Source organism: Halichondria panicea, chromosome 8 (genome assembly GCF_963675165.1).
Source record: "Halichondria panicea chromosome 8, odHalPani1.1, whole genome shotgun sequence".
In the NCBI taxonomy this organism is placed as follows: Eukaryota; Metazoa; Porifera; class Demospongiae; order Suberitida; family Halichondriidae; genus Halichondria; species Halichondria panicea.
The window spans coordinates 2,222,426-2,245,991 of record NC_087384.1 but is presented as its reverse complement, the minus strand read 5'-3'; the positions used below and the strand labels follow the sequence as shown (position 1 = coordinate 2,245,991).

General features: G+C 40.0%; 1 protein-coding gene across 1 annotated transcript in view; it reads left to right on the top strand.

Moving 5' to 3' along the window:
• Positions 1 to 23,566, top strand: part of LOC135339652 (serine/threonine-protein phosphatase 6 regulatory ankyrin repeat subunit B-like) — a gene marked incomplete in the record, with an annotated part of 1,209,744 nt that overhangs the window by 69,277 nt on the left and 1,116,901 nt on the right. Inside the window, 8 exon segments of the mRNA XM_064535867.1 lie at positions 9,205 to 9,303; positions 9,745 to 9,843; positions 11,906 to 12,004; positions 12,828 to 12,926; positions 14,987 to 15,085; positions 15,903 to 15,998; positions 19,586 to 19,684; positions 20,519 to 20,617. Coding sequence (XP_064391937.1) covers positions 9,205 to 9,303; positions 9,745 to 9,843; positions 11,906 to 12,004; positions 12,828 to 12,926; positions 14,987 to 15,085; positions 15,903 to 15,998; positions 19,586 to 19,684; positions 20,519 to 20,617 — 789 coding nt within the window.

The window sequence follows — 23,566 nt, the reverse complement described above, 5'->3', positions numbered from 1 at the left end:
TTCTTCACTGCCACTGTAACTTACCATGCCCAGTCACAAGTCTCCAATTGCTACATACACAATTGAACATGAGCATGCAAAGATATAAGCATCAGGGCAACTGAGATGTTTCAGTGTAGACAATTTATTATGAGCTAGGGTAATCGAGTATAGGTTGAGTAGGTTGAAATCAGTGATGCAAACTTGCACGTATCTTTTAGTAGAGTTCTAGCTGTAACTTTATAATTTGTTATTGTCACACATTAATGTTAATTTGACAATGAACGGTAACTTCCACTAAATGTGAGATCAACAACACTTCGACAAAATGACAACACATGTGTTCAAATAACAATCTACCATTATAATAACAAATATTAATAGTTAGATAAACTATATTAATAGTTAAATAAACTATGATTTGTCGTTATAACAATAATTGCAGGAAATTGACAAATGTTTTGTCAAGATAACATTTTGTGCCGGTAGCAAACTGTGTCACAATAACAAAAGTGTTTTTGCAGTGTGGGCAAATGTCAACTCATGCACTATTTCACAAATCAACTGGGTGACAGGGAAATCCAACAAAAAGATGTATCATATTTGGCTGCCTGCTTTGATAATGTAGAACTCTATGTCGATGCGTTGGAATTAACCCCTGGCGAGCAAACTGACGTTCGGTTGAAGAAAATTGACAGTATAACCACCTATATAGCTATGATCAAGTGTTTGAAATCTGGAAAAGAAAGAAGCCTTCACAAGCGACATTCAGGGCCCTTCTGGAGATGTTAGACAGATGAAGAAAGAGGCGATTGCTGCACAAGTTATGTCTGCCCTCGATCCTCGAAGGTGAGCTCGAGATAATAATATTATTGTGTACATCATGTGTGGTATTTGAATGTTACATTGCAAACTTTGTGCCCTATGCCCATAGTCTACCACTCACACTCAGTGTGTCTATAGCCTAACAGATGTATGCCCTGCACCCACCTGTCATTGATAGGTTGCGGTTGTACTACCCAATAACTCACTCTTTATTGCCTCCATGCATATATAGGAGCTGTGAGGAGGTGCACATAATACAGCACTCTGGTCCATGGACTGTAGAGATGCCAGAACAGAACCCTTAGATCAGCTTTATCACTATGTGTGGTTGTGTATGTTGTGTTTTGTGTAAATTGTTGAAATGTTTCGATATCCCATAATTATTAATAGCTATAAATATACCAGAATGATTGCATGTACATGCAGGGGGGGGGTATTATTCTTGTGCGCTATATATTACTTTCTGCACTGCTATGTAAATTAAATGAGAACAGTAGACTCGGTCACCCTTACAGCGCCGGAATAGCGATGTGGCAGCTAGATAATAGCCGCGGCTTAAAAACGATGACGGATCTTATATATATACCTCGAATGTAATGAACTTTTGCAGGTTTGTCCTAAATTGAGGCAATGAATCATTCATGCATGCTCGATGCACTATCTATATAAGGTTTTCGAGGATTGACCTTGAATCTCGAAAATAGGTTGAAAGACCTCGATCTCTGCTGTGGCCAATTGAACCTCTAAAATCCGCGACTAGCTAGTTTGGGCAGTCCGTGAATGTGCCTCAAAATAACCCACTAGCTAGGTTACTTAGATACGATGTTATAAACGGGTATTAATTTGAGTCATTAGGCCACTGTTAGTTGCATACTTGTTTCAGATGAGAATACTAGCTCAACCCAGATGAGGGAGGGAGGTCTTCATTACTCATTATCCCATTATTTGATGACGTCATATCCTGTTTTTTTAACTGACGAAAATACACAAAAGGACGGAGTCTAAACATAAAAATATTTTAATTTTTTTTACGCACTGGCTTTTTGGTGCACAATGCAACTTGCACATGGGAAAAAAAATGACTTTGACCTCAAATAATGGCTGACATCAGCAATTAAATAAGCAGGTGAGCAAAACTGAGGAGGGAGGTAATTGATCTGAAACAAGTATATGCAACTAACAGTGGCCTTAAAATTAACGCTCATCTCTATCTGACTCCCAAATTAACTTTCCATTCAACATTCATAAGACAAATTAAAAATAATAGCCACAGTTTAAAAACGACCCTACCATGAGTCTAATATTTTTGCACGCAGTTCTGTCCCGATCGAAGATATTGTCATTAGGCCACTCCAAGTGACACTCTGGTTTCTGGTCCTGAAGTTTTTCTAATTGCATGCGGGCGGGCGGCTTTTCTCATTATGTCATTATCAATTTCACCTTATGAATTTCATTATTTTGCAAATGAATATCATTATCACACTATTTTGTACCACATGGACCATTGTGCGCATGCGTAGTAGAAATAATGGGATAGAAATCCAATAATGAGATAGAAATCCAAGAATAAAATCTGATGCGGGCGGTGGACCAGAAACCAGAGTATCACTTGGAGTGGCCTTAATTTTATGCTCCTAAACGTAGACTACTAATTTGTAAATTGTGCTGCAGTTAGATAGCTTTGAGAGCTAGTTTTAGATAGCTCAGGGGCGGATCCAGAGGTAGTTCGTTGGGTTCGTACGAACTACCCTTCCAGCTAGTATCTATTAGCTAGCTAGCTTAGACTCGCATGCCGTCACTGCACTGTTGGCGAACAGTATATAGACTGGTCAAACTCCGGGCTGCGGTTTTCGTGACGTCAGTATACTGCATGTGATACGTAGAGTTTCTAGTGAAACGTCACTATCATTGATCTTGCGGTAACCGCATGCGGTTAGTTGCCACAAATATCGTGGCAAACGTTACACGAGTCTCTACACGGAGTTTGACCAGTCCATTTCTCAAGGGCTGGCTGGCGAGTCTAAGCTAGCTAACTACTGTACTGTCGTGACAAAGTCGTACAAAGTACGTCCTCTCTGCTTAATAAAAGGGTGGGGCTGGTTCTCTTTGCATAATAAAAGGGTGGGGCTGGTTCTCTCTACATAATAAGAGGGTGGGGCTGGCTACTGCAGCCACATTGATTTGCACCGTGGTCAAGCGATAATATTATTATATCTAGCCATGAATCCTTGACTCCTGGTGTAAGAAGAGGAAAGTTTCAGGTAAGGGAGAGTGCATGACACTGCATATTGAATGATACTGCATACTTACATGTATAATTGCTATAATCATTAATATTATTGATGGTCAAGTTCTACAAGTGTATAGCCAAGTCTCCTCTTCACCAGCCACCACCGTCTGTCTTTCCACTGGGGACCACTACTATCTCTCCTCCAGTCACAACCATCTCTCCTGTGCTTATAAATCATGAGGGAGAACATGAGGGTTAATTAGTGGGCGTGGTACTTTAAAAGGGGCGTGGTCACAAAAATTTTGGCGCTTTGCGCGGACAAGAAGTACTGTATAAGAACCCCCCTTCCTTAAATCCTGGATCCTCCCCTGTAGCTAGTGCAACTATTCAGTTGCACACTGTTCTATTAAACTTAGCTAGCTCGCATGCAGCTGCTTGCTTGTTCTAATTATTCCCGTCACACTAGCTTTGCTGCTTTGCATGCTGTATAAAAATCTGTTCCAATTTATACCCGGACAATTTCCAAAATAATAATTTTTTGCTGTCCGATAAATTAGAAGATATACGGTACATAGGTGCTAGCCTCGATTCAAGGCTGTTTAATTTAAACGAGCATGCTGACTATAAAAGGGCGTGCCGTGGGCAGCTCCGACCGGAAGCAACCAAAAAATGACAAAATGGCAACAATGAATATTCTTGAGTCTTGCAAAAAGACGCCCTTGACAGTTATAATGCACATTCTTTACATTTTTACATTCTTCTTTTGATACTCCTTCTTCCGCTCTCTCACGAGATAGTAGACACAACAAAAATGGCTGTCAAAAGTTTATTTCAAGAAGCATGAAGAAGTCTGTTCTCAACCTCCTACTGGGGGTTCCACAGGAGCTAAAGTTCGAGACTGAAGATACCAAGCAAGTCTTTGTAGGTTTAATTGACAGTGCTAAGCGTTGTCTTGCTGCCAGACATTCATTGGCCCAGCATGAGGATCTGACAAACTGATGCTGATGTGGACATAAATAACTCAAGTAAGTAGTCCATAGGTCTATAGTAAAGTTAGTAGTCTAGTATAAAGTAATGTGACTTCATCAACCTGCGAACGCTTTTTCGCTTTTTAACATTTGCATTTCATTTTACGGATAAAGTAGTACGAACAGGAGAGTTGAAAGTCTGTAGGGAAGGACCTTTGTATAATATCTATTTGCAGTTTGTTCGTTCATATATACAGTCATTATGCCTCAGTTGGGCATGCGCAAGATATACGGTAGTGTGTCTGTGTGTGTGTAGATCGACTGTTACAGCTGCTCGATGATAATGAAGAGTTTCTGTATAATTATTGTAGGCTGCTAATCATAATTATTAATTTTCTTGAATTGCAATTAGTTGGGTTTGCAAAATAATGCTTATAATTATGTTTGCTTACTTTGAAAGCTAGTACAACTTGTGTGTAGCAAAATAGGGGAACAACGAGAGAATAAAGTAAAATAAAAAGAATTAAGCATTATCCGCCAGGGCCGATGAATCCATCTAAAATGTAAATTATATGTACAGTCATTAATAATGGTACTGCATGTAGCTTCATTGCCTACACCGAGGCATCATCACCCTTTCAGTAACATTCATTTTTTTCTCAGGTCGCGTTGAAGACGCTTTGAAGGACTGCGACTGCCTTTGCTTGTTGACAGTCTCCCTGGGTACACCATCAACCTATGTAGAAAATGTAAGTATTACTTCTCAGTGTATCTAGCAATTATCCTATTATATCCCTAGCTCTTTGCTGGGGAGAGGAGAGCCTCACTGTCTGGTGGCATGCACTCCACTTGCCCTATTAAAATGGTAGTAAAGAATTTGTTTGATATAGATGTACTGATATTCATATAAATTCTTTTTCAGAATCGAACTTTCGATGAATTTCCACAATGGCATATTTTCAATGCCGTCTATTATGCAAGAAAGCAAGCTTCCTAACTCTTCCACAACGTTCCCTGGACTGTAGCTGACCTGGAGCTGAAAAGATTCCTTTATTGTGCATAGCCTTTTGCTGTATCTATTCATAAAGTATTTTGTCAGCCATTATGATAATCATTTATTTTTTTGTTTTTTTGTTTCTGCTTCTGGTAAAAAAGAAAAACTACCAAGAATGTATTTCCTTTCCCTTTGTGTATATTTTTGAGTGTTCACAGTGTGTAGCGAATGGGTTCTGAGCGCTTTTGCGCAAGAGAAAAAAAGAGCTCGTTACTAAGGCTTGAATGGAAATTTTGGGGTCAAAGGTCGCGCCCACGGCAGCTCTTTTTATACTCAAAACTCGCTCCGAGTTCCGGAAGTTGCTAATCCGGTAATTAAAGCCAACATGCTCGTTTAATCGGCCTGGAAACAAGGCTATGTAGGTGCTAGCCTCCTTCAAGGCCTAATCCTAACCCTAACCCTAATCGAGGAAGAGCGGCTTGGGATCGAGGCTATGTAGGTGCATGCTCGATCACCATAAAAAGCTCTTGCGCATGCCAAATGGAGGTATATAGCATCACCTGAGATGATACGCCCCCAGACCAAATGGGGTGATTTTCATGACTGAGATCTGTAGCTGTAGAGCTAGAGAGAGACTAGGTACGTACCAGTGAGTGATCGTGACTCGACTGAGGTCGAGGATGCAGTATAATTATAAGTCACTCTGAAAGTTAGATCTAAATCCTGAGATGGTGAGTGACTTGTATTACATGTCAATGTATTCCTGATTCCATTCAGTTGGCCAGTTTTTGTACAGTATTAAACGATATCTTAATATCTTTCCAGTCATTATTAATGGAAGCTTGCGATACGGGTGATGTGGGTGTGGTTCAGTTGGCACTAGAAGGAGGGGCGGATCCAAACCAGGCCAACGAGGTGAGGTTCAATGCATGTGTAGCCTCGAGACCAGGCCGATTAAAATACGGCCTGGTCTCTATTGCATGAGTGGTTACCCAGAATCTGGGTGATTCGTTATACTTTAGTAAACCTTTGTAAATTTTACCGTAAACTAGTTTGTTTACTAGTTTCTTTCCGTATTAATTTTAACAAATGCTTGTCTCCTGTGAAGCTGTGGCTTATGCTCTCTATTGCGTTGTCGAGAAGACTTGCTAGCTAGCTGTGGCCCTCTATGGTGTTGTCGAGAAGGCTTGCACACTAGTCTGAAGCCAGAAGAAGCTCTCATTTGTACAGAAACCAAGTTCACGACCATCCAACCATCATAGAGATAGATGAGAGCCTCTTCTGCTTTCAGACTAGTGTGCAAGCCTTCTTGACAACGACCACAGCTAGCTAGCTAGGCTATAAAGCTTCATATACATAGTAGATAGTACGTGGGCGTGTATGGACCACGCCTATGATTAATTACACATGCAATAGATACCAGGCCGTATTTTAATCGGCCTGGATTTGAGGCTGATGCATGTGTGGTATCACATGATGCTCTGAATGACATAGGATAGACTCGCGAGCTGTCTGTTACACGGCAAATAGTAGACTGAGCAAACTCGGTGTAAAATCTTGTGTGGGACAGCATATCATCAGATAAGATTCTAAGTGGCTGTGGCTTTCTTAACGTCATGGCTATAGACAGTATGTACACTAAAAACAGCTACACAAAAAGTCTCCTAGTGCTCTCAGTACGTACTATACTAAGGTAGTCTAGTCGACAACTTGCATGCTAATGCCGGCTATGGTGGTGAGCATCACGTGCATTCATGCATTCAACGTCACTATCAATCTTGTAGTCACTATCAATCTTGTGGTAACCGCATGCGGTCTAGCCACTTGAGTTGTCACAAACATTGTGGCAAATGTTACACGAGTCTCTACACGGGGTTTGACGGAGTTTCCTGTCTCATTTTCGTGTGCTGGCTTGCGAGTCTAAAGACTGGGACCTTTAATTACCATGTATATATGCTTGATCAAAGTCTGCGGCTACGAAATGTTTCATTTTACTGATTCGAGAGAGGCCCTAGCTATAAGGGCGTACTAGTGTCTAGTATATAAAAGAAGAGCGTGCATTAAGTGCTAAAAATACAAATTTCTATTTTTAGCAATTCAATCAAATTCACATACTCAACCGCCCACATTTGAATTCTGCTAGCTACGTGTTGAGTTGCACATTCCCTCTCTTCTAAGGCTTAAAATTTGGCAGATTTTGCAAAGAAAAAAGGTGAGCTAAATCTAAGAAGCTTTTTGCGTACTACTAAACACGGCTATTATTCGAAACATAAGCCTGATTGTTTGTGGAAAAGGATCGATACAATAGAAAGCTAGAATTGTGTCTGGTTTGTCTCTGTTAGCTGACTCTGGGATCCTACTCCAGGAGCCTCTCTGCATGAGACTCCAGGCTAGTCCACAGTGCGCGTGCCTCCAGTCTGGTTTTAAAATTAGCTCCTAAGTTGCTGTGCTAGACAGTTTAATAAGTCATACATGATATTCATCACTATACATGCACTGCATTATATAACTCTTTTGGTTTCTTTATAATAATGTCACGTCTCCAGACGAGGGTTTGCACTTTAGTTTGTTTAGTGATAGTGGCTGAGTTGCTTAGTCGACCTTTTAGAGCTAGATTCTCTTTTCTTTTATGAAAGCACCGCAGGTGCTGCATGATGCCTCGGTAGAGATGCCTAAGCTACATAATTAACATAAAGCTACTAATGCACATGATGAACAGTATTTTTTTCAATTTGCTGCATGCAAACTAAAAGAGTGGGTAATGATTGGACCACGATTGTTGTTAAAATCGATCAATGGCAAGATTCAAGTCTAAAATTAATGGCTGCCATCAGCAGAGCCTTGCAGCTCTCTTCTCACTCTTGCAGCTACGTGCAGAGCTAACTACTAAGTAGAGTCGGTAAACAAGTTTGGCTACGTGCTCTTCTGAAAAGGCAAGCAAAACTAGGCATAACTTGAGAATGAAGCATTATTTTGCAAATCCACGAATTAAAATCCATGACTAGAAGCCTATAGAAACTCTTACTTGCACTTCATTGATCCTTGAGCAGCCTACAGACACACAGACACACAAACACACTACCGTATACCTCGCTTGTGCATGCGCACCGAAGCATAATAATCAATTCTATGTACAGCACATTGTATGGCAGTCAAGATGGGTAATGAGCATGCTGACTATAAATATAATCCTTTGTAGTTTTAGACAGCCTATAACGCGGAGTGTTTCACGTAAACATTTTTGTTTCTAATCCCTCATATTGTTCTATATGTATAGGATATACCACACCTAAGAGGAGGATATGCACCCATATATCCTCCGCTACCGTGGTTACTCCGAGGCGGAGCCGAGGGGTATGTAACCACGGTAGCGGAGGATATATAGGGTGCATATCCTCCGAGTAGGTGTGGCATATCTGACTTATACCACGTGACCGTAGCACTATAAAAGGACCTCCCCCTAGCAACAATTCAATCGCGATGCAGACTGCAAAAAAGAACAAGACTATGCCGGATTTTGCAGCCGTCAAAGAGCTAGTTGAGCAACATGTTGACTCCTACAGATGCTCAAGAGCTTCCTTGGTCCAAGCTTTGACCATTCGACGTCCCCTACTGGAGTTGCAAGCTCTCCTTGGATAAAATGTATCTAAACCGCGCCCATGGACCCATGGAAGCTTAGCCATCTTGTTGGAGAGCACCTTCCTTGTTTCTGCCGTCGCTTTGAGTCTTAGTACTGTCAAGCATGGCTCTTTTCTCTTTGCTTACTTTCTTGAACAAATGAAAAAACTAAAAAACAACTTGAAAAACTGTGCATGCCTGGGGCTGTATGCTAATATTCTATATATCCTACAGCTGTTGACCAATGAGATCAATTAGTGGTGACGTAAGTGTGGTATAAGTATCTATATCTATGGTATAACATACTACTGATCATGTACTACATGTACAGTTGGGTCAGTTCCCTCTCTGGTCAGCCAGTTTCGATGGTCACCTGAAGTGTGTGGAACTTCTAATCGATGCTGGAGCCAATGTTGATATGCAAGCAGAGGTGAGTGTATCTAGCTGTACACATCTCAGAGATTAGCTAGTCATAGAGTTTCCTTTGTCATGTCCTGGTTGTGTGTCGTGACGCGTATTAACCTAAAACGTGGTCTGTGAGCTGATGTGTGTGTTTACCTTCTCATCACTCCTTACTTGAATCTGTACAGACTGGAGCTACTGCGCTGCATGTTGCTGCTCAGAATGGTCACTTGAGGGTAGTTGAAGTGTTAATTGTAGCTATGGCTCGAGTTGATATCCAAGAGGAGGTGAGGTTTTATTGCTCATACCACTGTTAGTATTGCATTCTCATAAGAATAGTGATCCTTACCTATCATTCACTTTTCTATGTACATGTAGGTGAATTATTATAATTGTGCAACTGCATATGGTTTTTGAAAGATAATTACGTGCGTATTATACATAAAATCTGTGATGATATTGTCTCTTATGGATCAGCAAGAATATTCGTTGTGTTCTATGTTATTAGCCTAAATGTCCCTCCGGGAGGAAATATCTGCATAAACTACCTATAATTTATACTACACTAAGAATAGTCCTATTCATTTAAGAGCCTGGAATTTCCGAATGCCCACTAATTATTACTTCCGGTATACTTGCAACGGTGCATTAACTAGTACGTGAAGTGTATTTGCTCAAACCGTGCAAGCTCCTTGTATATAATAATGTATATATTCACTCTAATACAGGGCAACCGGACTGCTCTCCACGTAGCCAGTAGCAATGGACATGATGAGGTGGTGAGGGTCCTCTTAGCAGCCAAGGCTACAGTCAACACTCAGAACAAGGTCAGTTACAGTAATTGATTTCAGAGCCAAAAATTATATGATATAGTGGCGCACCTTTTAGAACCAAAACATTCAGACCAATCCACACTTGCGTTGTTTGTTTTTTGTATAGATATGTAGGTCTACGGTTTGGTTTTTGGCCTCTGTGTTTTACATACTCTATCTATTGAGGGCCTAAACAGCAAAAAACCTTGTTTTTAAGCCAGCTGCTTTTGTTGCTAAAGATATTGTATAATAGTTTCAGCAGCTAGCTAGCCAAACACATTGACGCATGACGTCACATGCAATGATGAACCTCATTAACAACACTACATAATCTACACAATCTTGGGTAATGAATAAATTAGCCTAAGTCTCTCTAATTTAACGCTATGTCGACAACTGGGCTTGGTATCTATTGTCAAAGTGATAGTGCAAATGCACAAGTTCCCCAGAATCTGAGGAATTTGTTCTATACATTAGTTTGTAAGTAAACTAGTTTGTGCACATTACAGATCACCAGGACATGGCGAAGAGGAAACTGTATGACTGGACGATTGTTTTAGAAACTCTAGCATGGCGAATAGTATATGTATAGCTAGCTCAATCCTCACAACAATTAGTGTAGTTTATAGATCTACGGTATACACTTTCGTTTTGGCCACATAATGATAGATCATTAGCACAGTGCATGGGCTAATAGTAGGGTTGGGTTGAATGAGCAAAAAGTCCCCGGGCCTCTGTGATGATTCGGAACAATAAAATCTGCAATACCTAAATAAATACACATGATCCTTGCCAGAACGCAATAGTTAGATCGCAAAGGATCAACATTTCTGCTCATTCGCAAAGGCCCGCAAAATATTCTAGTAAGCAGGTCGATATACGTTGTATCTGTATTTTACAGCTCCATCTATGGAGTAATTAATAAAGCATGCAGGTATTCATCAAATGCATGCGCGTACGTAGGTTAGGATTAGTAGGCCAATAACTGTAAGGCAATTGCCTTATAAGCGGTTGAAACACTCCGCGGTTATAATTTAGCGATCGCGCAGTTAGCTCTGCAGTAGAACGCTAGCTATTGGCAGCTGTAACCTTGCACTGTTTCGTGGTTTACCGTGCATGAGGCTGTATTTAGCCACTATCTACTAGCAATCACTCAAGTACTCTAGAGAAGTAATTAAGTTTACATCACTGACAAGCTCTAAGTCCGTTGTTTTTACTCTTGAATTACTCCATGTCAACTTTTCTCTCTCCCTGCTGTGAAGCCAAAACAGTGAAGAACATTGGTTATTATGTACAGTAGAACCTCGCCAATCCGAATAGAGCGGGACCAGACCCCATCCGAATACATGAAATTTCCGGATTACCAGATGTCATTAATTGATTATGAAATCATTAACGAAGACACTTTTGTACATGTATTATGATATTACTGTGGCCAGAAGGGAAGCTGCTAGCTAGAATAGTCTTTATCTCAACTTTCTCTCCAATACAGTTGAGTCTTGTGAGCTCTCTCTTCGTTTTCTTTGCAGTGGCCATTGTCTTGAGCAGTTTATCGATAAAATTATTGCTGATTCAGCTAAGCAATTTACATTGCGCATGCGCAGTACTCTATTCTACTGACAGCCCCTCCTCTGTTTCAGTTTGCCATTTTGTCTGGATTTGCGAGGTTTTGGATTAAAGGGGTCCGGATTAGCGAGGTACTACTGTATCTAAATGCTATATATGCTATGGATAAGCTGTACTGTTCAGAAACGTTTGTCCTTCAAACTGGCTTAGTATACTTTTAGACACACCACGGGCCTTGACCTCACATGACTTCATAGTAAGGGCTATTCCTTCTTGTAGAGTATTTTATTGTCGACCTTTTAGAGCTAAATTCTATTACTTTTTAACATCAGCAGATTGTATGGCAGTCAAGACAGGTAATGAGCATGCTGTATAATCCTTTGTGGTTTTAGCCACACCCTATAACGTGGAGTGTTTCACGTAAACATTTTCGTTTCTAATCCCTCATATTGTTCTATATGTATCTATATCTATGGTATAACATACTACTGCTCATGTACTACATGTACAGTTGGGTGAGTCCCCTCTCAGGGTAGCCAGTTACTATGGTCACCTGAAGTGTGTGGAACTTCTAATCAATGCTGGAGCCAATGTTGATATGCAAGATGAGGTGAGTGTATCTAGCTGTACACATCTCAGAGATTAGCTAGTCATAGAGTTTCCTCTGTCATGTCCTGGTTGTCATTCAAAGTGCGCTGTATGTGAGACATTTATTGCCCATCTGTATGTGGTTTTTGAAAAAGACAATAGTAGGGTGTGTTTAATTGCTCATACCCCTGTTAGTATTGTATTCTCATCATAAGCATTAATTCTGTACCATTTTGTTTCTGTGTCCTGGACCTGCGCATGTTATTTGCTTTTAAGAATCGTGATCTTTACCCATCATTCACTTTTCTATGTACATGTAGGTTAATTGCGCAACTGTATATGGTTTTTGAAAGACAATTACGTACGTGCTAGATAAAATCTGTGCTGGTATTGTCTCTTAAATGGATCAGTAAGAATATTACATGTACCGTATATGCTCGATAAAGGCCGCACTCAAATAGTAGCCTCCCTTGCTAGGATTCATTCACTTTTCTATGTACATGTAGATGAATTATTATAATTGGGCAACTGTATATGGTTTTTGAAAGACAATTACTTACGTGCTAGATAAAATCTGTGCTGATATTATATCTTATGGATCAGCAAGAATATTCGTTGTGTTCTATGTTATTAGCCTAAATGTCCCTCCGGGAGGAAACGTCTGCATAAACTACCTACTACACTAAGAATAGTCTTATTCATTTAAGAGCCTGGAATTTCCGAACGCCCACTAATTATTACTTCCGGTATACTTGCAACGGTGCATTAACTAGTACGTGAAGTGTATTTGCTCAAACCGTGCAAGCTCCTTGTATATAATAATGTATATATTCACTCTAATACAGGACAACTGGACTGCTCTCCACGTAGCCTGTCAGAATGGACATGATGAGGTGGTGAGAGTCCTCTTAGCAGCCAAGGCTACAGTCAACACTCAAAACAAGGTCAGTTACAGTAATTGATTTCAGTGCCAAAAATTATATGATATAGTGGCGCACCTTTTAGAACCAAAACATTCAGACCAATCCACACTTGCGTTGTTTGTTTTTTGTATAGATATGTAGGTCTACGGTTTGGTTTTTGGCCTCTGTGTTTTACATACTCTATCTATTGAGGGCCTAAACAGCAAAAAACCTTGTTTTTAAGCCAGCCGCTTTTGTTGCTAAAGATATTGTATAATAGTTTCAGCAGCTAGCTAGCCAAACACATTGACGCATGACGTCACATGCAATGATGAACCTCATTAACAACACTACATAATCTACACAATCTTGGGTAATGAATAAATTAGCCTCAAATTAACGCTATGTCGACAACTGGGCTTTGTATCTATTGTCAAAGTGATAGTGCAAATGCACAAGTTCCCCAGAATCTGAGGAATTTGTTCTATACATTAGTTTGTAAGTAAACTAGTTTGTGCACATTACAGATCACCAGGACATGGCAAAGAGGAAACTGTATGACTGGACGATTGTTTTAGAAACTCTAGCATGGCGAATAGTATATGTATAGCTAGCTCAATCCTCACAACAATTAGTGTAGTTTATAGATCTACGGTATACACTTTCGTTTTGGCCACATAATGATAGATCATTAGCACAGTGCATGGGCTAATAGTAGGGTTGGGTTGAATGAGCAAAAAGTCCCCGGGCCTCTGTGATGATTCGAAACAATAAAATCTGCAATACCTAAATAAATACACATGATCCTTGCCAGAACCCAATAGTTAGATCGCAAAGGATCAACATTTCTGCTCATTTGCAAAGGCCCGCAAAATATTCTAGTAATATGGTAAGCAGGTCGATATACGTTGTATCTGTATTTTACAGCTCATCTATGGAGTAATTAATAAAGCATGCAGGTATTCATCAAATGCATGCGTGTACGTAGGTTCGGGTTAGTAGGCCAATAACTGTAAGGCAATTGCCTTATAAGCGGTTGAAACACTCCGCGGTTATAATTTAGCGATCGCGCAGTTAGCTCTGCAGTAGAACGCTAGCTATTGGCAGCTGTAACCTTGCACTGTTTCGTGGTTTACCGTGCATGAGGCTGTATTTAGCCACTATCTACTAGCAATCACTCAAGTACTCTAGAGAAGTAATTAAGTTTACATCACTGACAAGCTCTAAGTCCGTTGTCTTTACTCTTGAATTACTCCATGTCAACTTTTCTCTCTCCCTGCTGTGAAGCCAAAACAGTGAAGGACATTGGTTATTATGTACAGTAGAACCTCGCCAATCCGAATAGAGCGGGACCAGACCCTATCCGAATACATGAAATTTCCGGATTACCAGATGTCATTAATTGATTATGAAATCATTAACGAAGACACTTTTGTACATGTATTATGATATTACTGTGGCCAGAAGGGAAGCTGCTAGCTAGAATAGTCTTTATCTCAACTTTCTCTCCAATACAGTTGAGTCTTGTGAGCTCTCTTTTCGTTTTCTTTGCAGTGGCCATTGTCTTGAGCAGTTTATCGATAAATGTAAAAAATGTATTGCTGATTCAGCTAAGCAATTTACATTGCGCATGCGCAGTACTCTATTCTACTGACAGCCCCTCCTCTTTTTCAGTTTGCCATTTTGTCCGGATTTGCGAGGTTTCGGATTAAAGGGGTCCGGATTAGCGAGGTTCTACTGTATCTAAATGCTATGGATAAGCTGTACTGTTCAGAAACGTTTGTCCTTCAAACTGGCTTAGTATACTTTTAGACACACCACGGTCCTTAACCTCCCATGACTTCATAGTAAGGGCTATTCCTTCTTGTAGAGTATTTTATTGTCGACCTTTTAGAGCTAAATTCTATTACTTTTTAACATCAGCAGATTGTATGGCAGTCAGGACAGGTAATGAGCATGCTGTATAATCCTTTGTAGTTTTAGCCACACCCTATAACGCGGAGTGTTTTACGTAAACATTTTTGTTTCTAATCCCTCTTATTGTTCTATATGTATCTATATCTATGGTATAACATACTACTGCTCATGTACTACATGTACAGTCGGGTCAGTCCCCTCTCAGGGTAGCCAGTTACTCTGGTCACCTGAAGTGTGTGGAACTTCTAATCGATGCTGGAGCCAATGTTGATATGCAAGATGAGGTGAGTGTATCTAACTGTACATATCTCAGAGATTAGCTAGTCATAGAGTTTCCTCTGTCATGTCCTGGTTGTCATTCAAAGTGCGCTCTATGTGAGACATTTATTGCCCATCTGTATGTGGTGTTTGAAAAAGACAATAGTAGGGTGTGTTTAATTGCTCATACCCCTGTTAGTATTGTATTCTCATAAGCATTAATTCTGTACCATTTTGTTTCTGTGTCCTGGACCTGCGCATGTTATTTGCTTTTAAGAATCGTGATCTTTACCCATCATTCACTTTTCTACGTACATGTAGGTTAATTGCGCAACTGTATATGGTTTTTGAAAGGCAACGTACGTGCTAGATAAAATATGTGCTGGTATTGTCTCTTAAATGGATCAGTAAGAATATTACATGTACCGTATATGGTCGATCAGAGGCCGCTCTTGTAAAAGGCCTCCCTTGTACATTTAGTAGCCACTCTCAAATAGTAGCCTCAGTGAACTTTGACTCTAGCATTTCTGCACGTGGCAGCCAAAAAATTTATTTTTAAAAGACAATTACGTACGTGCTAGATAAAATCTGTGCTGATCAGCAAGAATATTCGTTGTGTTCTATGTTATTAGCCTAAATGTCCCTCCGGGAGGAAACGTCTGCATAAACTACCTACTACACTAAGAATAGCCCTATTCATTTAAGAGCCTGGAATTTTCGAACGCCCACTAATTATTACTTCCGGTATACTTGCAACGGAGCATTAACTAGTACGTGAAGTGTATTTGCTCAAACCGTGCAAGCTCCTTGTATATAATAATGTATATATTCACTCTAATACAGGACGTGACAGCTCTCCTCGCAGCCAGTAACAATGGACATGATGAGGTGGTGAGGGTCCTCTTAGCAGCCAAGGCTACAGTCAACACTCAAGACAAGGTCAGTTACAGTAATTGATTTCAGAGCCAAAAATTATATGATATAGTGGCGCACCTTTTAGAACCAAACATTCAGACCAATCCAAACTTGCGTTTAAAATAGTCATGGCGGTGCTTATGTGGTTTGTTTTCGTATAGATATGTAGGTCTACGGTTTGGTTTTTAGCCTCTGTGTTTTACAGCTGCATCTATAATAGAGGATGCACGTAATAGTTAGAGCTGCAAGATTCTGCTGATTAGACTTGGACTGTTGGCATTGATCCTTTTTAACAACAATCATCGTCGAGCATTACCCACTCTTCAGCAAAAGTAAAAATATCGATCATTACCCACTCTTTCTCTGTGATTCTGCCTGCATGCAGCAAAACAAAAATGTTCATCTTGATAAAGCTAGCATTATGTTATGTAGCTTTGACACCTTCACCGAGGCATCAGCACCCGCGGGTGCTTTCATTTGTTTATAGTGATAGTGGCTGAGTTGCTTAGTCGACCTTTTAGAGCTTGATTATCTTTATAATCAACATTAAAAGTGATCAATTCGCATATTGTATGGCAGTCAAGACAGGTAACGAGCATGCTGACTATAAATGTAGTTTTAGCCACACCCTATAACGCGAAGTGCTTCACATAAACGTTTTTGTTTCTAATCCCTCTTATTGTTCTACATGTATATATATCTATGGTGTAACATACTACTGCTCATGTACTACATATTCTAGTAATTATGGTAAGCAGGTCGATATACGTTGTATCTGTATTTTACAGCTCATCTATGGAGTAATTAATAAAGCATGCAGGTATTCATCAAATGCATGCGTGTACGTAGGTTAGGGTTAGTAGGCCAATAACTGTAAGACAATTGCCTTATAAGCGGTTGAAACACTCCGCGGTTATAATTTAGCGATCGCGCAGTTAGCTCTGCAGTAGAACGCTAGCTATTTGCAGCTGTAACCTTGCACTGTTTCGTGGTTTACCGTGCAGGAGGCTGTATTTAGCCACTATCTACTAGCAATCACTCAAGTACTCTAGAGAAGTAATTCCCATAGGAAATGTCAAGGTTGTAACAAGCTTGCTACAAGGTGGTTTGGTTGCAGAAAGGTTGTTACAACCTGGAAAACAGGTTGTAACAACCTTGCATTGTGGTTGTCATTCTGTACAATTGATTTACAACCTTGTAAAATAGTTGCAGCAACATTGCGTTCTGGTTGCTCATTTTGCTGTGTAAAAGACATGGCAAGTGCATCCCAATTGGAATTATTTTCATATCTTGAATGTCAGCTGTCTAGCTTTTAAAGAGCAGGACAGACCTACTGCATACTAGTTTAGCTAACTCAGACTACTCTATAATAGAACAACTAGATGTTTAGGTTTACAAGCCAAAATGAATGACACATCTACTGGTATCTCTTGGTGAGGTGGATCGAAGAGGAGTCAGTAGGATTCATGCCCTCCTCCAATGTGCACCAAGTTGCTGTAGCTGTCGTGAGACTGCAATGGTTGGCCAAGAAGTACTATGATGCCAACATTTTAAAGATGTTCAGTAAGTAGGATTCATGATATTAAAAGCCAGACAAACGAGTGCTGCAAGCTGCGCGCGTGTTAATGCCTAGCCTTGCTATGTCATGCTTTCTATCAAAAGTATTAGAGGTGTTATAGTACTAGAGACTTAGTATAGGGGGAATTAAGCTTTTTTCAATTTGAATTTGAAAGTGAATAATCTCTATATATAATTATATAGGGGTATGTCTGCAAGAGCTCACACAATTAATGGCTACTAAATAGCTAGGTAGCTAGTAAAAAGCTAGCGCTTTAGTGCAGGACTATAACTCGAATAGAAACTTTTATGCAAACAAGTGATGCTACGAAAGCTGCAACAGCTTTCAATGTGAGTCAAACTAGCCATAACTCAAGAAAGAAGCTTTAGTTTGTAATCTACGAATCAAAATCCAAGAGAATGTGGCTATAGAAGCCTATATATAGAAACTGTTAGTTTTCGTCGCATTGCAGCATTTACAGCCACAGTCACTGTCAGCTTTACCGTGTCCCTCTTGCGGCTACACGTACACCTGAGGCATAACAATGTTGAATGTACGTCTCAAAGATTTTGTACAAATCATCATCCCCTATACCTCTATAGTCCATCCCTCTTGCTCATCACAAAGCATATATAATTAGTGATAGATATGGTCCTATAATTATGACACTTATAATTATGCCAGCACGCAGAGAAAGCTGTGTAGTAAACCATGCACTGGTTAATCGATGCAGTAAACGACAAATGTGCATCATGTCGCCGTGCCATGAGAAGGCAGCGTAGTGGTTTGAAACTCAATCAATCTCTCATCATTAATCGATACTCGAAGAGACTATAATATAGTTTGCTTAGTATTATACTTTGTAATACTATATATACTTTGTTCTGTTATTTATTTTTTATCTCACTCTTAATAGATTTCACTGTGTAACTAGGTTGAAACTACCTTGTTGCAACCCTGTTAGTAACCAGATTGAAACCACCTTGTTGCAACCTTAATAACCAGGTTAAAACCACCTGGCTACAACCTTGAAACAAGCTTGAAACAATTTCAAATCCATGGTTCTGGCAAGGTTGCTGCAACCTTGCCACAACCTTGTAAGACTTGCTTGTTTGAACCTTACCACAAGGTAGTTATTTCTGTATGGGAATTAATTAATTTACATCACTGACAGCTCTAAGTCCGTTGTTTTTACTCTTGAATTACTCCATGTCAACTTTTCTCTCTCCCTGCTGTGAAGCCAAAACAGTGAAGGACATTGGTTATTATGTACAGTAGAACCTCGCCAATCGGAATAGAGCAGGACCAGACCCTATCCGAATACATGAAATTTCCGGATTAACAGATGTCATTAATTGATTATGAAATCATTAACAAAGACACTTTTGTACATGTATTATGATATTACTGTGGCCAGAAGGGAAGCTGTTAGCTAGAATAGTCTTTATCTCAACTTTCTCTCCAATACAGTTGAGTCTTGTGAGCTCTCTTCGTTTTCTTTGCAGTGGCCATTGTCTTGAGCAGTTTATCGATAAATGTAAAAAATATATTGCTGATTCAGCTAAGCAATTTACATTGCGCATGCGCAGTACTCTATTCTATTGACAGCCCCTCCTCTTTTTCAGTTTGCCATTTTGTCCAGATTTGCGAGGTTTCGGATTAAAGGGGTCAGGATTAGCGAGGTTCTACTGTATCTAAATGCTATGGATAAGCTGTACTGTTCAGAAACGTTTGTCCTTCAAACTGGCTTAGTATACTTTTAGACACACCACGGGCCTTGACCTCACATGACTTCATAGTAAGGGCTATTCCTTCTTGTAGAGTATTTTATTGTCGACCTTTTAGAGCTAAATTCTATTACTTTTTAACATCAGCAGATTGTATGGCAGTCAGGACAGGTAATGAGCATGCTGTATAATCCTTTGTGGTTTTAGCCACACCCTATAACGTGGAGTGTTTCACGTAAACATTTTCGTTTCTAATCCCTCATATTGTTCTATATGTATCTATATCTATGGTATAACATACTACTGCTCATGTACTACATGTACAGTCGGGTGAGTCCCCTCTCTGGGCAGCCAGTTTCAATGGTCACCTGAAGTGTGTGGAACTTCTAATCGATGCTGGAGCCAATGTTGATATGCAAGATGAGGTGAGTGTATCTAACTGTACACATCTCAGAGATTAGCTAGTCATAGAGTTTCCTCTGTCATATCCTGGTTGTCATTCAAAGTGCGCTCTATGTGAGACATTTATTGCGCATCTGTATGTGGTTTTTGAAAAAGACAATAGTAGGGTGTGTTTAATTGCTCATACCCCTGTTAGTATTTAATTCCGTACGATTTTGTTTCTGTGTCCTGGACCTGCGCATGTTATTTGTTTTTAAGAATCGTGATCTTTACCCATCATTCACTTTTCTATGTACATGTAGGTTAATTGCGCAATTGTATATGGTTTTTGAAAGGCAATTACGTACGTCCTAGATAAAATCTGTGCTGGTATTGTCTCTTAAATGGATCAGTAAGAATATTACATGTACCGTATATGCTCGATCAGAGGCCGCTCTTGTATAAAGGCCTCCCTTGCTAGCAAAATGAAACATTTAGTAGCCGCTCTCAAATAGTAGCCTCAGTGAACTTTGACTCTAGCATTTCTGCACGTGGCAGCCAAAAAATTTATTTTTTAAAAGACAATTACGTACGTGCTAGATAAAATCTGTGCTGATATTATCTCTTATGGATCAGCAAGAATATTCGTTGTGTTCTATGTTATTAGCCTAAATGTCCCTCCGGGAGGAAACGTCTGCATAAACTACCTACTACACTAAGAATAGTCCTATTCATTTAAGAGCCTGGAATTTCCGAACGCCCACTAATTATTACTTCCGGTATACTTGCAACGGTGCATTAACTAGTACGTGAAGTGTATTTGCTCAAACCGTGCATGCTCCTTGTATATAATAATGTATATATTCACTCTAATACAGGACAACTGGACTGCTCTCCACGCAGCCTGTCAGAATGGACATGATGAGGTGGTGAGGGTCCTCTTAGCAGCCAAGGCTACAGTCAACACTCAGAGCAAGGTCAGTTACAGTAATTGATTTCAGAGCCAAAAATTATATGATATAGTGGCGCACCTTTTAGAACCAAACATTCAGACCAATCCAAACTTGCGTTTAAAATAGTCATGGCGGTGCTTATGTGGTTTGTTTTTCGTATAGATATGTAGGTCTACGGTTTGGTTTTTGGCCTCTGTGTTTTACAGCTGCATCTATAATAGAGGATGCACGTAATAGTTAGAGCTGCAAGATTCTGCTGATTAGACTTGGACTGTTGGCATTGATCCTTTTTAACAACAATCATCGTTGAGCATTACCCACTCTTCAGCAAAATTAAAAATATCGATCATTACCCACTCTTTCTCTGTGATTCTGCCTGCATGCAGCAAAACAAAAATGTTAATCTTGATAAAGCTAGCATTATGTTATGTAGCTTTGACACCTTCACTGAGACATCAGCACCCGCGGGTGCTTTCATTTGTTTATAGTGATAGTGGCTGAGTTGCTTAGTCGACCTTTTAGAGCTTGATTCTCTTTATAATCAACATTAAAAGTGATCAATTCGCATATTGTATGGCAGTCAAGACAGGTAACGAGCATGCTGACTATAAATGTAGTTTTAGCCACACCCTATAACGCGAAGTGCTTCACATAAACGTTTTCGTTTCTAATCCTCTTATTGTTCTACATGTATCTATATCTATGGTGTAACATACTACTGCTCATGTACTACATATTCTAGTAGTACGGTAAGCAGGTCGATATACGTTGTATCTGTTTTTTACAGCTCCATCTATGGAGTAATTAATAAAGCATGCAGGTATTCATCAAATGCATGCGTGTACGTAGGTTAGGGTTAGTAGGCCAATAACTGTAAGGCAATTGCCTTATAAGCGGTTGAAACACTCCGCGGTTATAATTTAGCAATCGCGCAGTTAGCTCTGCAGTAGAACGCTAGCTATTTGCAGCTGTAACCTTGCACTGTTTCGTGGTTTACCGTGCATGAGGCTGTATTTAGCCACTATCTACTAGCAATCACTCAAGTACTCTAGAGAATAGCCTCGATCGCAGGCCGATCCGTCTCCAATTGAACGCTAGGTCGCCTACTAGGCCTGGTATTGATTGTATTTGGGCGTTATCTGGGCGTGGTTTTTTAATAAATTGACTCTGGTACAACAAAAAATGAATCCTCCAACAGTGGTCTTCAACAACAGCCTCTGGGGCAGTATACAGCAGGAAATACTTCCCAGAAGACACTTCTTTGGCAGTGGCAACCAAATTTTTGTCGATTCCTTTATTGCTACTGAGCTACTGAGGATGGCAGCAGAAACACCTCTATTGTTTAGACTCCTGCCTGGTCAATTATGAGTCTCATGATGAGAGATACAAGGGGAGAGACAATTAACAAGAACAACACTTCTGTCAACAGGAGGAGCCTTGGTTCTACCTAGCTTGTAGTCTATTAAAAAGGGTAGCAACTGATATAGCAGAGAGACTTGCCATACCCCGTTGGGAACCAGATAAACACGTCCCTTCCCTCAAACAGGAGCTTGAGAGCCTGGGCCTGTTCTGCCATGAGAGTGAGGCTATCTTGCTTCAAACAAACAACGCGTTGCATGCCATAGCTAGCTAGCTATAAATTGAGAACATGACACGGAGCTACATTACTGTAAGTTTTACGGGAGTAAAATACCTCTACGTACACCTTTAGTATTACAGAAAAAAAGCAGGAAACAAAATGTGAAGAATCTCTGCTTTAGTTTCCGGTTCCTGCCACGCCCAGATACAATCAATACCAGGCCGTATTTTTCAACTTCGTTCTGGGACCGAGGCTATCTAGAGAAGTAATTCCCATAGGAAATGTCAAGGTTGTAACAAGCTTGCTACAAGGTGGTTTGGTTGCAGAAAGGTTGTTACAACCTGGAAAACAGGTTGTAACAACCTTGCATTGTGGTGTCATTCTGTACAATTGATTTACAACCTTGTAAAATAGTTGCAGCAACATTGCGTTCTGGTTGCTCATTTTGCTGTTTACAACCTTGTAAAAGACATGGCAAGTGCACCCCAATTGGAATCATTTTCATATCTTGAATGTCAGCTGTCTAGCTTTTAAAGAGCAGGACAGACCTACTGCATACTAGTTTAGCTAACTCAGACTACTCTATAATAGAACAACTAGATGTTTAGGTTTACAAGCCAAAATGAATGACACATCTATTGGTATCTCTTGGTGAGGTGGATCGAAGAGGAGTCAGTAGGAATCATGCCCTCCTCCAATGTGCACCAAGTTGCTGTAGCTGTCGTGAGACTGCAATGGTTGGCCAAGAAGTACTATGATGCCAACATTTTAAAGATGTTCAGTAAGTAGCATTCATGATATTAAAAGCCAGACAAACGAGTGCTGCAAGCTGCGCGCGCTGTGTTAATACCTAGCCTTGCTATGTCATGCTTTCTATCAAAAGTATTAGAGGTGTTATAGTACTAGAGACTTAGTATAGGGGGAATTAAGCTTTTTTCAATTTGAATTTGAAAGTGAATAATCTCTATATATATATAGGGGTATGTCTGCAAGAGCTCACACAATTAATGGCTACTAAATAGCTAGGTAGCTAGTAAAAAGCTAGCGCTTTAGTGCAGGACTATAACTCATAAGTTGAATAGAAACTTTTATGCAAACAAGTGATGCTACGAAAGCTGCAACAGCTTTCAATGTGAGTCAAACTAGCTATAACTCAAGAAAGAAGCTTTAGTTTGTAATCTACGAATCAAAATCCAAGAGAATGTGGCTATAGAAGCCTATATATAGAAACTGTTAGTTTTCGTCACATTGCAGCATTTACAGCCACAGTCACTGTCAGCTTTACCGTGTCCCTCTTGCGGCTACACGTACACCTGAGGCATAACAATGTTGAATGTACGTCTCAAAGATTTTGTACAAATCATCATCCCCTATACCTCTATAGTCCATCCCTC